The sequence below is a fragment of the Schistocerca gregaria genome, chromosome 1 (genome assembly GCF_023897955.1).
Source record: "Schistocerca gregaria isolate iqSchGreg1 chromosome 1, iqSchGreg1.2, whole genome shotgun sequence".
Lineage (NCBI taxonomy): Eukaryota > Metazoa > Arthropoda > Insecta > Orthoptera > Acrididae > Schistocerca > Schistocerca gregaria.
Window position 1 is genome coordinate 1,085,157,274 of NC_064920.1, and position 15,000 is coordinate 1,085,172,273.

Consider the following 15,000-nt stretch of genomic DNA (forward strand, 5'->3'; position numbering starts at 1 on the left):
TAATAGTTATATGACTTTGTTAAACTTTTAACATAAGATTTTAACTTTTAGAGAATAGATTATGGCGGCGTTTTAAATTGTTAAATCCATTCAGCGATTAAGCGAAATATTGATAGTCAATTTTTTCAGTACCTGGAGTGAGACGTCCCTTAGCGAGGCATCCGGGGTATTGTCTAATAATGTGGACGAGTGGATAGAACATCACTACAAATATCGATTCATAATCCTCGCCTTAAATCTAATTAGTTCACGCCAGCATTTAGACAACCCCACAAACATATTTCCAAAGTGCGAAGCCTTAGCGCCTTCCTGGGCTAGTGTCAGCAACGTCAATGATTTGTTCTCACGTGTTGACGTTTGTGGCGCCAGAGATGCTGGCCGTATTGTACACCTGGCAAGTGAGTTATGACTTGGGGAGATGCTCTGTTCAGCGATTTGTGTGGTGTGTGTTGTGTACGTCTCGTAGTTCCCTCGCAGTTTTCTGGAAACGCGGACGAGTGTAGACGCAGAGCGTGTGGGGTACTCACCCTGCTAGTGCACCCAGGAGGGCCCGGTGGCGTAGGGCGCGGCGCCCTGGGGGGCGGCGTGCTGCTGGTGGACGGCGTCGGAGGCGGTCATCGCAGCGCCGCCCGCCACCATCGACTGGTGATGGTGATGGTGGTGGTGCTGGCTGAAGTTGAAATCGAGGCTGCCGTCCATGCTGAGCTCGTGCTTGATCACCTCGTCGACGTTGCAGTCGAATCCGCCGTGTAGCGTCTCTATGTTGAGGTTGAGGTCGTCGAGCAGCGTCGAGTTGTTGAGGGCGCCCATTAGCTGCCCCATCATGGTGGACGGCCCGCTAGGCTGGGGGGCGGGCTGCGGCGGGGGCGGCGCCGGCGGCGACTCGGGCTCGTACGACGGCGACAGGCGGCACGCGCCGTAAGGCCCGGGGCCGGCAGCCGCCGCCCCAAGGTAGGGCGGCGGCGGCGGGGGCGGCGGTTGGTAGGGGGGCGGCGCGTGCTGAAACAGGAAGGGCTGCCCCTGCGCCTGCGCCGTCTCGTGGTGCAGCTTCATGCTCTCGGCCAGGTTGCCCGCCAGCTGCTCCAGACCGTACTGCGGGGGCGGTTGCGGGGGTGGCTGCTGCTGCGACTGCGGGGGCGGTGGCTGCTGCTGCGGAGGCTGAGGCCCCCACTCGTGCTCCATGCCGAGCACGGAGGGGATGGGCGACAGCCGGCCGCCGCACGAGGAAGCGTTGCTGGAGGCGCGCGGCCGGAAGTCGGGGCTCAGCTGGAAGCCGGCGTGCAGCGGAGAGTCGGGGAACAGGTCGAGGCCCTCCGACACCGAGCTGGAGGGCGAGGGCGTCGCGTCCGCCGCCGCCAGGCCGTTCCGCAGCGCCTCCACCTGCGAACACCGGCCGCCGCTCCAGCCTCACGCTGCAACACTGAGGTCTCGCAGAACACAAAACAAGTAATCGGAGGTCGGTCGGCAGGGCTAGTAGGTGCTGCGCAGATGATGCTGTTGTCTACAGTAAAGTATCGTATTAGTCAGGCCAGTTGGCGCTTTGTGGCGTTGCACAGAAGTGGTACTGAGCGGTCACGGAGCCATCGCCCACAGTGTGAGTGTGAGTGCCAGTAGGTTGCACACAACCACCGCAGAAAGTCAGCTTGACGTCGAGACATGACAGAAAGCCAGAAAGAAGATGTCATTCAGGGCGCGCCATAAGTCACTCCGCGAAGAAAGTGGCCTAATTTGTTCATGTACGAAAGCGGAGTTTGAAACCTGTCTACAACGAATGGTGTACCACCCGCAGCCTTGTAACACAGCGTAAGGACAGGGATCGAAAAAAGATCTTAACCGGCAGGAACCAGGAATCACGCGTCCTCAGTTTTGTCGCACACAAGAATTATGCTCTCAGTGACAGCAGCTCCGTCTAAAACAGCTTAAAGCAAACATTGCTGAAGGAATTTCAGGCAATGGACAGTTGGGAGTCGTGTACCTCGGAAAAAAACATTACTCACGAGTGCGCATATAAAGCTCGACGCATTAAATTGGGCAAAGAACCTCCTGATTGTTTATCCTATTCACGATGACCGACTGTTGCCCGTAATTCTAACGCTTCTTGGCGAGTACGCCGTGGACACTTCAAGGTAAGAATGGCCGTGTTCACAGGACTGCAAGCACACAAGCCTCTCCTGACGAACATTCGAGCAGTCTGTGGCACTTCTATTGGTCCGCTAAATCACCCGGTCTTAATCCTATACAGAATGTCTGAGACTGTTTGCAACAGATGATGATAGATGAGCAAACCGATCCAGGGACGGACACGACTAGCTTTTCGCCCGCTGGTGCTAAAACATTAAGCATACAACACAGAAAAAGGCAATGGCAACATACAACTACGCCCTGCGCAGTGGCCTACATGCACCTCCTTCTAGTCCTTTATCGGCCGTTGGCTGACTCCCCATTTCGCGGGCTCCAAAAGCGCTGCACGGAATTATTTAACATCATGCCTTTCAGCCACTCTTAATCAGGAACATTATGTTAGCATTTGCACTGGCCAGTTCCTGTTCTCGGTAACAGCGCTTCTGTAGGTGGTGTTGGTTCCTATCATGAAGAACTTCTTTCTACCGGATGTTGGAAATCACTACTCATTGTGGAAATTCAAGATCTCTTTTGGCCAGCTAACCGTTTCCCTCCATGTCCCATTTAGGAGGATTATAAATCTCCACCCTCTCCCCTAGCAGCAGGACACAGGACGACCATGTAAATCTACATCTGTAGTCCGCAAGTCACATTGTGCTCAATGGCGGAGGGTAGTTTCTGTGTCACTGGCGCTTCCCTCCTCTCGTGTTCTAGTCGAATGTCTGTGAGCTCCATTTTACCTTCACGGTCTTCCCGCGAGATCTACGTAGAGGGAAGCAATCAATATATTGGCTGACATTTCTAGAGACATACGCTCTCGGAATTTTAATAGTAAACCACACAGAGATGCAGAAGGCCTCTCTTGTACCGTCTGCCGCTGGAATTGGCTACAGTTGGCTTCCAATGAATCTCTGTTTGGCTTCTGTCTTACCTGCGATTACTTTTATGTGGTTGTCCACTTCAAATCGCTCCTTAGATGTACTTCTAAATATTTTCAGACGTAACTGCTTGTAGTCATTGCATCGTGTCCTCATGAAGTGAAGTATCTTTCTGTCTGTCTACTAACACTATGTTACATTTGTTTATGATGAGAGTCCGTTGCCACTTCCTGCACGAAGCTTTGCGGTCTTCTCTGCATACAACAGCAGCATCATCATCAACAAGCCTCATGTTGCTTCCGATGTCTTGCATGTATTGTGAAAAGTAACGCTCTTATAACACTCCCTTGGGGTAAACCGGAAGCTTATTTTGTGTCAGTTAATAATCACAAGCTGTGTTCTGTTTGCTAGGAAATCTTCAATCCAATCACACAGCAGGTCACATGTGACTGAATTGGAAAGGTGTAGCCAGGAAGCTATATTTTACAGCTCTTCGAAAGTTTAGAACCACCGAAGCCGTCCGCAGTGCGAGGGACATTCAGTAATTAGAGAGACAAATTGGCATAGAAAAAAACTGTGTAGTTTTACAAAATGAGATTTTCACTACTTCTGAACATAATCTCCACCAATATTATCAGGCGTGTTCCAACGATGAACTACCTTTTCAATGTCTGGTCGAAAGATGTCTTTATATTGTTGTTTGAATCACTTCCCAACAAATTCTTTGACCTCTTGGTTGTTACTGTTTTCCACGTACTGCCTCTTTTTGTGGACCGAACAAATGAAAATCCGAAAGAGCCGAATCTGGCCTATAGGGGGGATCAGGTAGTCTCTCCGAAATCATTTTGTCAATGTTTTCTTGGGTCAGCTGGGCAGTGGGAGAGCGAACATCGTGATAAGGCAACATCGCGCCTTTTCTTTCAGATCCTCCACGTTTTTCTCTCACTGCTGACTTTACTCTGCTCATCAGCATGTCTGAGTAGTAAGCACTGTTTGTCGTACGCTGATCTTCCAAATAATTACAAAAGACGACACAATGGGCATCCCAGACTCTTCCCACTGACGCTTGTTTCCGGAATTTCTTTCGGACAGCTGAGCTTCTGTGCTTTCTTTCCGTCCTTCCTCTTTTGGTCTCTGGTTCAAAATGGTGAACACAAGTTTCATCAGACCTCAAAGTCTTGTTTATCATCGAGTCACCTTCCTTTTTATAGCATCCTATGAAGCCTCTACATTTTGAGTCTTCTTTCACTGCGTTGCCGCGTCCTCGCACCTTGTACTTGTTTTTCTGTACTTCGTCTCTGATGTCATTACAAACTGTGTCAATACTTTCCTCTCAACTATTCTTGAAATACGCCGTTTCTCACGAGTAACGGCGTTAATGCGAGTTTCAAGCGAAGGAGCTGGCCGGCCAAGAGGTTTGTCACTGTTTTCAGATTGAGGTTAGACGATTTTTGAAGTATTCTACTCAGTTATAAGACTTCCTGCAGTTCATGCAACTTTCGCGTACAATCATTAGAGAAGAGATTTTAGTCAGTTTTTCATCTTCAGAAAGCATAAAGTAACTTGGAAATTTCAATCAGATACGCTATCGTCGATGCAATATTGACGTTGTAAACAAAACAATTTTTGAAACTTCCTGGTAGATTAAAACTACGTGCCGGATCGACATACGAACTCGGGACCTTTGCCTATCGCGGGCAAGTGCTCTACCAACTGAGCAGGACTCACGACCCGTCCTCACAGCTTCAAGTCTGCCAGTACCTCGTCTCCTACGTTCCAAACTTCACAGATGCTCTCCTGCCGAACTTCCAGAACTTACACACCTGGGCGAAAGGATGTTGACGAGATATGGCTTTGCCACAGCCTGAGGGACGTTTCCAGAATGAAATTTTCACTCTGCAGCGAACACTCCGCTACATCATGAAAATTTCATTCTGAAAACAGTTTTTATCCGCCAGCTGTTGTCAGCTCTTCCCAGTGAAGCCAAGCTCAAGCCATGCAAGTGCGAAACTTCTCCTCCACACTGTTTCATTTCTATATCAGTTTGTCTCTCTAACTGTCGAATGTCCCTCCCGCGTGAAGAGCTCGTGGTTAACACCTGCGACCCTGAGCGCCTCCACCAGTCGCGCCTCTAGCACTGCGAGCGGCGCCAGACAGACAGAAACAGTGGGACACGCACCTTCTTCTTGACGCGACCCCGTCGCTTCTCGAACTTGGAGGTCTCCATGGAGGTGGCGCGTCGGCGCGCGCTCTTGCCGGGCTTCGCGTCCGGGTTGATCATCCACCAGCTCGACTTGCCGGTGCCCTCGTTCTGCACGCGCATGAACCGATTGTGCAGCGACAGGTTGTGCCGGATCGAGTTCTGTGGGCAGACAGAAAACAACACTCAGTATACGAAACAACACGCACAAACGAGCAGCACGAGGAAATCTGTGCGCCATCATTCACTGTTTAACGTCATATGGCAAATGTCCATTGTATTCAATGGCAGGTTACAGTTGTGCGACGCGTTAAACAACAGGCAAGACTTCTGTGTAGCACTGGAATAGACAAGATATTAATGTACAGGGTGATAATTAGTGAACTACATGAAATAAAATAGTCATAACTTCTGAATGGTTTGTGTTAGGAGGTTCAAACTACACGGTTGTCTGAGGGGCATGATGGGAATTAGTATGGTTTGGTTTAGCTACGACGCCCCCTTCCATTTGGATAGTTCGTCAATAAGCAGAGCTGGCGCATTTGGGGGACTGAGAATCCGTATTTCACGATCGAGGGATCTCTTCACTCTCAACGGGTGACTGTATGGTGTGCAATGTCCAGTCACGGAATAACTGGTGCGATGTTCCTTGATGGCACGGTAACTACCGAACCGTACGTGGAGGTTCTGAAAGATGATTACATCCCTATTATCCAAAGTGAATCTGATTTCTACAAGGTGTGGTTCATGCAAGACAGAGCGCGACCCCGTCGAAGCAGGAGAGTGAGGTCCTGGAAGAGCACTTTGGAGACTGCGTTCTGGCTCTGGGGTACCCAGAGGCCACTGGCATGGGCCTTGATTGGCCGCATATTCTCTGGATCTGAACACACCCTGTTGTGACGTGTGTCGAAGTGTGTAAAGGTTTGACAGTAACAGCCGGAACATGTGAGAAATCAAAGGCAAGGTTGACACAGCATCGCTATTTCCTCGCGGTCTGCCTACGGAGCACTCCCAGATTATCAAAATATCCAGAAATCTACACAGCAGTTTGTGTTAATGATAAGAAACACCACGGCTGTGTTAACACACATTTGTTGTCACGATTGGTTTCTTTCGTCAGATCATCTTCAACTTGCCGAGTTGTCCGAATATCATGATTTAAGAGTTCTATTTGTCTTACGTAGCGTTAACAAGACCTCTTAAATCATGGCATTGGTACAACTCGACAACTTTATGATGTTCTAACAAACAAAACAGGTCGTTACACGATAAATGTGTATCCGGACAGCCGTAGTGGTTCTCTTTAATGATCAATATTAGTGTCAGTCAGCTGATCAAGTATTCATCCTTTAACATGTTCGTAATTTTGTGTACGTTTCGGTCCTTTCTTTGAATTTCGCTCTAATCATCTAAGAATTAACAAATAATTCTCTCATATAGGTGCCGGCATCTTACACAACCAAAGGCTCATCCACTTTTGTTAAGTTTCATTGCAAACATTAGTAACTACCATATTACTGGACCACTAATCTCTACATATGGCAAAAAATCTACCGAATAGTAGAGGCTCCGGTCAAAGAAAACCATCATAACGACCGTGAGATCGGTGCGCTGTCCACACGCCCCTCCTGTCCGCATCCTCAGCTGAGGACGACACGGCGGTCGGATGGTCCCGAAGGGCCGATTGTAGCCTGAAGACGGAGTGCTAGTTTAATCTCTACGTATCAGATAGTATTACCATAAATATACTGCCGTCCAGAAATGTTGCTTCAATATTTCTGTATTTAAGGGAGGTAAGTATTGATAAGTGCTTCCCCATTTCCTTTAAATCACTTTAAGAAAACTTACTTTCAATACGTTGAACAGTTTGTGAAATATTAAAGATGTTTGTGTTGTGGGACGTCAGCGCCTGATCAGTATTTCTCGCTGCTGTAATTACGACCCAGTACTAAAGGAGCCTGCAAGCTCAGCAAGTTACGAACGCATACATACTACAAAAATGCTTAGAGTCCCGCTTAGTTTTAGGATGTTATTTATCTGCCAAGGGAGATTCCACTTATCATAATAGCTTACGAGAGTTTGGAAAATGTCAAGCGACGCTATGGTTTTCATTCCCAATTACACCCTTTGTTTTCTTGGCTGGAGGAACTGCAGTCAATAGAGAGGTAAGTTAAACATGGTAGTGGCTATGGTTGTGGAAATCATTAGAGAATGTAAGCCATGACGGCGGCGCTGGAATGTACCCACACTCATCCGGCAAATGCTGACAGTGTCTTAACAACTGGGTCACCCCGTTCTTGGTTTCGAATTTTCCTGCCTTAATCTAACACTTCCTCACTACTAATACACTTTATCTCGGGCTTTACGAAACAGTCATCCAGTAGAATGTTAGGAATACCGCCAGCTAAAGTCTCGTATTCTTTGTCAATGGACACAGAATCCACACTGTTTCTGCATCTACATCTATACTCAGAAAGCCACCGTGAAGTGCGTGGCAGAGGGCACGTCCCATTGTACCAGTCATTAGGGTTTTTTCCCATCCCAATCACGTATGGGATGCGGGAAAAATGATTGAAAGCCTCTGCGGGTGCTGTCATTATGCTGGTCTTATCTTCAAGATCAGTACGTGAGCGATACGTAGATGTTGTATTATATTCCTAGAGTCATCTTCTTGAAACTTTGTTACTAGACTTTCTCGGGATAGTTTAAGTCTATCTTCAAGAGTCTGCCAGTTCAGTTTCTTCAGTATCTCTGTGACACTTTCCCACGGATCAAATAAACCTGTGACCATTCGTGCTGCTCTTCTCTGTATACGTTCAGTATCTCCCATTAGTCCTATTTGGTACGAGTCTCACACACTTCATCACTATTCTAGAACCTGACGCACGAGTTATTTTAAGCAGTCTTCTTTGTAGATTAATTGCACTTTCCCAGTATTCTATCAATAAACCGAAGTCTGCCACTTAGTTTACCCACGAGTGGGCGTAGCTGATCATTCCATGTCATATCGCTACAAACTGTTACACCAACGTATTGAGTGACAGATTCCAACAATGACTCACTGATATTATAGTCATAGGATACTAAGTTTTTTCGTTTTATGAAGTACACAGCTTTACATTTTCGAATATTTAAAGCAAGTTGCCATCTTCTCGACACTTTGAAATCTTTTCAATATCTGACTGAATATTTTTGCAACTTCTTTCAGATAGTGTTTCACCATAGATAACTGCATCATCTGTAAAATGTCTGAGGTTACTATTAATATCGTCTACAAGGTCATTAATATCCAACATTATCAGAAAGGGTTCCAACACAATCCCTGGGGCACACCCGAACGTACTTCTACATCAGACGATGACTTCCATCCAAGATGACAAGCTGCGTCCTCCCTATCAAAAATTCCTCAACCGAGTCACAAATTTCACTTTATATCTCATATGAATGCACTTTTGTCAATAAGCGTAGGTTTGGTACCGAGTCAAATGCTTTTAGGAAATAAAGAAATACCACATCAACCTGCCTGCCTTGATCCAAAGCTTTCAGTATGTCATGCGAGAAAAGTGCGAGTTGAGTTTCACACGATCGATATTTTCGGAATCCACGCTGGTTGGCACGGAGTAAGTCATTCTGTTCGAGATACCTCATTATGTTTGAGCTCAGAATACGGTTTAATTAAACACGCTCCACGTACGAGGTTCTTTCTGCACAAGACAATGTGGTCGAAACTACAGCAGTGACACGGGATCGTTACCTGCAGGTCAAGTTCGAGCCGTATGGATTCCGTTCCTGATAGCCACACGCATCAAAGAACTAACTTCTCGAAGAAGAAAAGAAAATTAACATTTCTATCATTAGTAATCGCTTTAAAAGAGGGATACATACTAAATGTATGTCATAATGAATGGACATGAAGCTGTATTTTTGTCCTTCCGAATGCCACGGACTCAGCAGCTTGATATTACAGTAACCTTAGGAGGAAAGTATTCCAGCTCGTTCTGTTGTTTTGTTACGCCTTAGCTTATCTTCGGGAGTACCCCAAAGGAGTGTTACAGGACCATTACTTTTGAGAATATTTATAAATGACCAATTGGATAACTTCGCTAATACCGCGAGATTTTTCGCGAATGATAGTGTTGTATACAGAGACGTCTCGACGCTATAAAATTATAGCGAAACGGAGAAACGCCGGCAGGGCATCGAATCTTAGTGCAGGAACTGCGCAATGTAATTTATTGAGCATAAATACGCTGAAGCGCGCATTACCATACGATTACATACGAATATTTGGAAGCAGTCATATCCATTAAATACCGAGCTGGGAGAATGCGTATCGAGCGGTTTAAAGTGGAATGATCACATAAGACTAATCGCAGGTAAGACGTAAGACAGATGCCGGACTTAAATTCATTGTAGGAATCCTCAGGAATTGTAGCTCACCCACAAAGGAAGTAGCTTACAAAACCTTCATTCGACCAGTACTTGAATACTACTCGTCGGCCTGGGACCCCTACACGATAGGACTGCATTTAGTAAGCGCAAGAGCGTAACGGACACACTCAGCTAACTGCAGGGGGTGGCAGATGCTCAATAGGGCCATTCAGCATCACTATACGGTTTACTGTAAAATTCCGAGACCATACGTTCTTAGACGAGCCAACCAACGCCACACTTTCTTCTGCGTCCATCTCGAGTCTCGAGAAAATACAATGAAGGTAAAATTAAAGATATTCGAGTTCATACGCAGGCTTACCGGCGATCTTTCTTCCCACTGACGATTCGAGACTGGAATTACAAAAGGGAGGGGGGGGGGGGGGGGTGACAGTGGTACACGAACTACCCTCCGCCTCACACCATGAAGTGGCTTGCGTAGTATAATGTAGATGTAATTGTACAGAAGACATATCAACACTTACGGAACCCAAAACGCACCCTACTATTTACAAAACTCCAGATCCAATTTAAGTAAAAACTGAAAGGTCATGTGTCGATTGAGAAGGACGAAGAAGTTTCACTTATGACAGGGAACATTTCCTTAATCTGAACACACACTTTCAGGGTAGAGCGGAATGCGGACGCACAGGATTCGCCTTCGAAAGATACGCAGTTTCTGAGAAACGCCCACTCACCGGGTGTAGAAAATTAACGCAACAAACGCACCAAGAACTACATTGAGTTGCTTTATATCTGAAAAAGGTTATAAGCTTGAAGTCAAGGTAAACTTAAAATGAAGAAAAAAATCTTTTAATGACCTTAACGGACCACTCACAGGCGTCGTGGCTTTGCATTAATGCAATGTACACTGTAGAAATTCCCCATTGTTCTTTCGGAGCTATTAAGAAACTGAACCTTAATTAAAAGTCAAGTACAAAACGGTATTCTTACGCACAGGGAAGGTGACCTCTGGAATCGCTGGAAAAAAATTCGCTAATTAGTGGAGATCCAAAGACACTTGAGCCATGTTATAATTTATTTCCTCCTCTGAGACAGCTCTTGGCTACACTCAGATGGCCCTTCGGCAGACACAGTGCACGGCCGAACGGTGGACTGGGTACTTTCATTTGCGGCGCTAGAGGCTGCCAAGTAGCTGCCAGAGATAATATTAAGAGCAGCTCAGAAGAATTCTGTTGCGTGGAGCGGAGTAGGCTTACAGTTAAGGACGAGAATGGCCTTCAGTCCGTTAATACTGTACGAAGTCTCGTAAGGCCTTAGACCTGTGAAACGTCTCCTCAGACCTCTGATGACTGACTAAGTCATACAATATTCGTTCTCGAGGACAGTGAAGTAATAATTTATGATGCGAACTGTAGCCTATTGGGTGGATCACTCCATGAATTTGGTTAAGCAACGCCAGTTGTACAACAACAACAAAACTTTAGCGCTTTACGTTAGTGTCAGGACCTCTATAATCGAACACTTCGTCGCTTTCTTTCCTACGCAGTAATTAAAGGACATGTCCTGACACAAGAGTCACTCGAAAAGATAAAAAATAATTGAATACTGACAGAGCGTAAGATATATCTGTCATGCTGTGTATTAATAATGAAATGACTAACGGTTTATTGATTTTTACTAGCTTGTGGAGAGGTTCTGGATGATGAAACAGAAGTTTGCCATTGATTCGATTCCTACAACTGATTCAACATATTGCCTGTGGCATAATGCTACTCAGAGTCACATTTTTTCTTAGTCATTTGTTTTCATAATTACTTGAAAACTGCCCGGTTAGTCATCTATTGACCTTGTGCTGTCGCTGCACACACGTTAAATCAAATGTTTATTCAGTAAATGCCAAACCACGCCTCTCTTGGTGTAAGAGGCGTAAACATTGGACGATTGAACAGTGGAAAAACGTTGTGTGGAGTGATGAATCACGGTACACAATGTGGCGATCCGATGGCAGGTTGTGGGTATGGCGAATTCAGGGTGAACGTCATGTGCCAGCGCGTGTGTAGTGCCAAGTTTTTCATGTAGGGGGCTTGCACCCCTTGTTTTGCGTGGCACTACCACAGCACAGGCCTGCATTGATGTTTTAAGCACCTTCTTGCTTCCAACTGTTCACGAACAATTCGGGGATGACGATCGCATCTTTGAACACGGTCGAGCGCCTGTTCATAGTGAATGACCTGAGGAAGAGTGGTTACACGACAATAATATCCCTGTAATGGAATTGCCTGCGCGGAGTCCTGACCATAATCCTACAGAACACCTTTGGGATGTTTTGGAACGACGACTTCATGCCAGGCCTCACCGACCGACATTGATAGCTCTCCTCTGTGCAGCACTCCGTGAAGAATCGGCTGCCATTCCCCAAGAAGTCTTCCAGCATCTGACTGAACGTATGCCTGCGAGAGTGGAAGCTGTCATCAAGGCTAAGGGTCAGCCAACACCAATTTCAATTCCAGCATTACCGATGGAGGGCGCCACAAACTTGTCAGTCATTTTCAGCCAGGTGTCCGGGTACTTTTGATCACTTAGTGTGTATGGAGGCACGGTTCAACGATTGTTAAGAAAGTGAAGAACGTATAGGTTTTTCATTTAGTAAATTAAGTTATCACTAGTGTACCAAAAAAAAAAAAAAAAAAATACGACTGGACAAGGAGGGGGGGGGGGGGGGGCGGGGCAGGAATGTCGGAGTGGACATTCAAGAGGGACTACCCCAGCATTCGAAAAATATATTTAGAAAAATAAGTCAGGTGGCAGGACGCATAGATGATTTTTCGTCAATCTTTTTGTTTTGGTACATCGACCAGGCCGATTGTGAATTTTAGGCTGTTTTACACTCTGGACCCAGTCTACAGTTCACACTACACAACACAGGCAAAATGCGTATTTAAGAAACGAGAAAAATCTTACACGCTCAACAGGCATTTATTTGAAAATTGTTCAGCTCCTTTCTACCGTAAGGAGATTAATTTCTGTTAGACGCTGTTCAAACAGATTAAGTTAAGAGAAGAACTCTTGTAAAAATATGGATAAGATTAGTTTTAATCATTTGAGATTTACACATGCTGTTAAAAATAAAGTAGATGTATTTAAAGCAAACCTGTAAGATTTAAGATATGTGATTGGTACACACCACCACTTGAAGACGAAAACAATAGCTGTTGCTGTTGCTTTAACTGGTTTTGAACCTGACAGTCCTCAAAATAGAATTGTTTTAAAGTACTCACTCTTCATTGTAAATTTACCGCTTATCTGACGTTTGTCAAACTCATTTTAGCAGGTAAAGGGTCAAGTACTTAATAAATTGCTACAGAATCAGCGGCTGCTCAATTCTACCCTACTAGATGCCTTTACCGCTTCTGAAGAGGATTTAAATTTGAATGTCTTCGGTCATTTTATTTCATGTATGTAATATTACTACTTATCATACTGTAAAACATACACACCGAAGCGCCATAAGAAATGGTATAGGAATGCGTAAAATATATACGTAAACAGGCAGAATAGGACGCTGCGGTCGGAAACGCCTATGTAAGGCAACAAGTGTCTGGCGCAGTTCTTAGATAGGTTACTGCTGCTACAATGGCACCTTATCAAGATGTACGGCAGTTTGAACGTGGTGTTACAGACGGTGCACTTGAGACGGGAGACAGTGTCTTCGGGGTAGCGATGAAATGCAGATTTTCCCGAACCACAATGTCACAAGTGTAGCGTGAATATCAGGAATTCGGTAAAACGTCAAATCTCAGACACCGCTGCGGCCCGAAAAAGATCCTGAAAGAACGGGACCAACGACGACTGAATGGAATCGTCGAATGTGACGGAACGGACATGCAATCCTTCTGCAAATTGCTGTAGATTTCAACACTGGGCCATCAACAAGCGTAAGCCTGCGAACCATTCAACGAACACCATCGATATGGCCTTTCGAAGCCGAAGGCCCTTCCGTGTACCCTTGATAACTGCACGAAGCGAAGCTTTACGCCTCGCCTCGGCCAGTCAAAACGACAATGGCCTGTTTATGACTAGAAACACATTGTCTGGACGGACGAGTCTCGTTTTAAAATTTTATCGAGCGGATGGACGTGTGCGGGTATGGAGACAACCTCATGAATCCATGGATCCTGCTTGTCAGCAGGGGACTGTTCAAGATGGTGGACGCTGTGTAATTCTGTGGGGCGTGTGCAGTTGGAGTGACATGGGACACCTGATACGTCTAGATACGACTCTGACAAGTGACACGTACGTAAGCATGCTGTCTCATCACTTGCATCCATTCATGTCCATTGGGAAATTACAGGACGACTATGCGATACCCGACACGTCCAGAAATCCTACAGAGTGACTCCAGGAACACTGTTCCGAGTTTAAATACTTCCGCTGGCTACCAAACTCCCCAGACATGAACATTATGGAGCATATCTGGGATGCCTTTCAATGTGCTGTTCAGAGGCGATCTCCATCTTCTCGTTCTCTAATGGATTTATGGACAGCCCTGCAGGATTCATGGTGTCAACTCCCTCCAGCACTGCTTCACACATAAGTCGTGTCCATGTCACATCGTGTTGCGGCACTTCTGTGTGCTCGGAGGCCTTTACACAGTATTAGGCAGATGTACCAGTTTCTTTAGCTCTCCATTTTATTAACAGAATAATGGCAAAATGATGATAATCGACAGTACTGGTATCGCCTTCAGTTATTCAACAGTTACGCTACTGTGGAACGAGAGCCTGATCATCGACGTGGCTGTTGTACCATCATTGAAGCCGTCCTCTGATCTTTAAGCACGACACACACTCTCATAGACGAGCTGATGCATAGTTAAGACCGCGCTGCTCACCGTGATTTTCGAACGCAGCGCTACACAGGGGAAGTTGTCGGTCGTGATCTGACTCACAAATCACATTTCTTTACGAAAATGGATTCGCGTACAATGGTTACGTTAGCACTATTAACACGCACTGTCTTCTCTGCCCATAGTCTAGTCATGATGTTCTGTTTGCAGTATGCAGAGATTTTAAACTTTAATATCCATATAAATGCAGTAACTAATCTCACACCTCGAAGAAGTCGAGAAAATTGTAAACAGATTATCAGCCAGTAATGAAATTGAACAGGGTGGGTCAAAAAGAATTTTACAACTTTGGAATAATACAGACATTTGCTGCGAAAAATTACAGAATCAGTAGATGTGTCATATTGTTGCAAATAACCTGAGGTTTCACATGAAAATGTAAATAGTGATTCTGGTTCGATGGACTACCGTTTGTGATGCGGCATACACCCCGCCTGTAATCAATTTCTTCCCCACTCGTTGCAGCAAATCGGGCGTAACTTGTGCAACAGCTGCGCAGA

General features: G+C 45.8%; 1 protein-coding gene across 1 annotated transcript in view; it reads right to left on the bottom strand.

Moving 5' to 3' along the window:
• The window catches only part of LOC126281905 (forkhead box protein O), a 644,432-nt gene that overhangs the window by 110,625 nt on the left and 518,807 nt on the right, over positions 1-15,000 (bottom strand). Inside the window, exons 2-3 of the mRNA XM_049981232.1 lie at positions 5,179-5,361; positions 528-1,380 (exon numbers count right to left, since the gene is read on the bottom strand). Coding sequence (XP_049837189.1) covers positions 532-1,380; positions 5,179-5,361 — 1,032 coding nt within the window. The 3' untranslated portion in view covers positions 528-531. The remainder of the gene's footprint in view (positions 1-527; positions 1,381-5,178; positions 5,362-15,000) is intronic.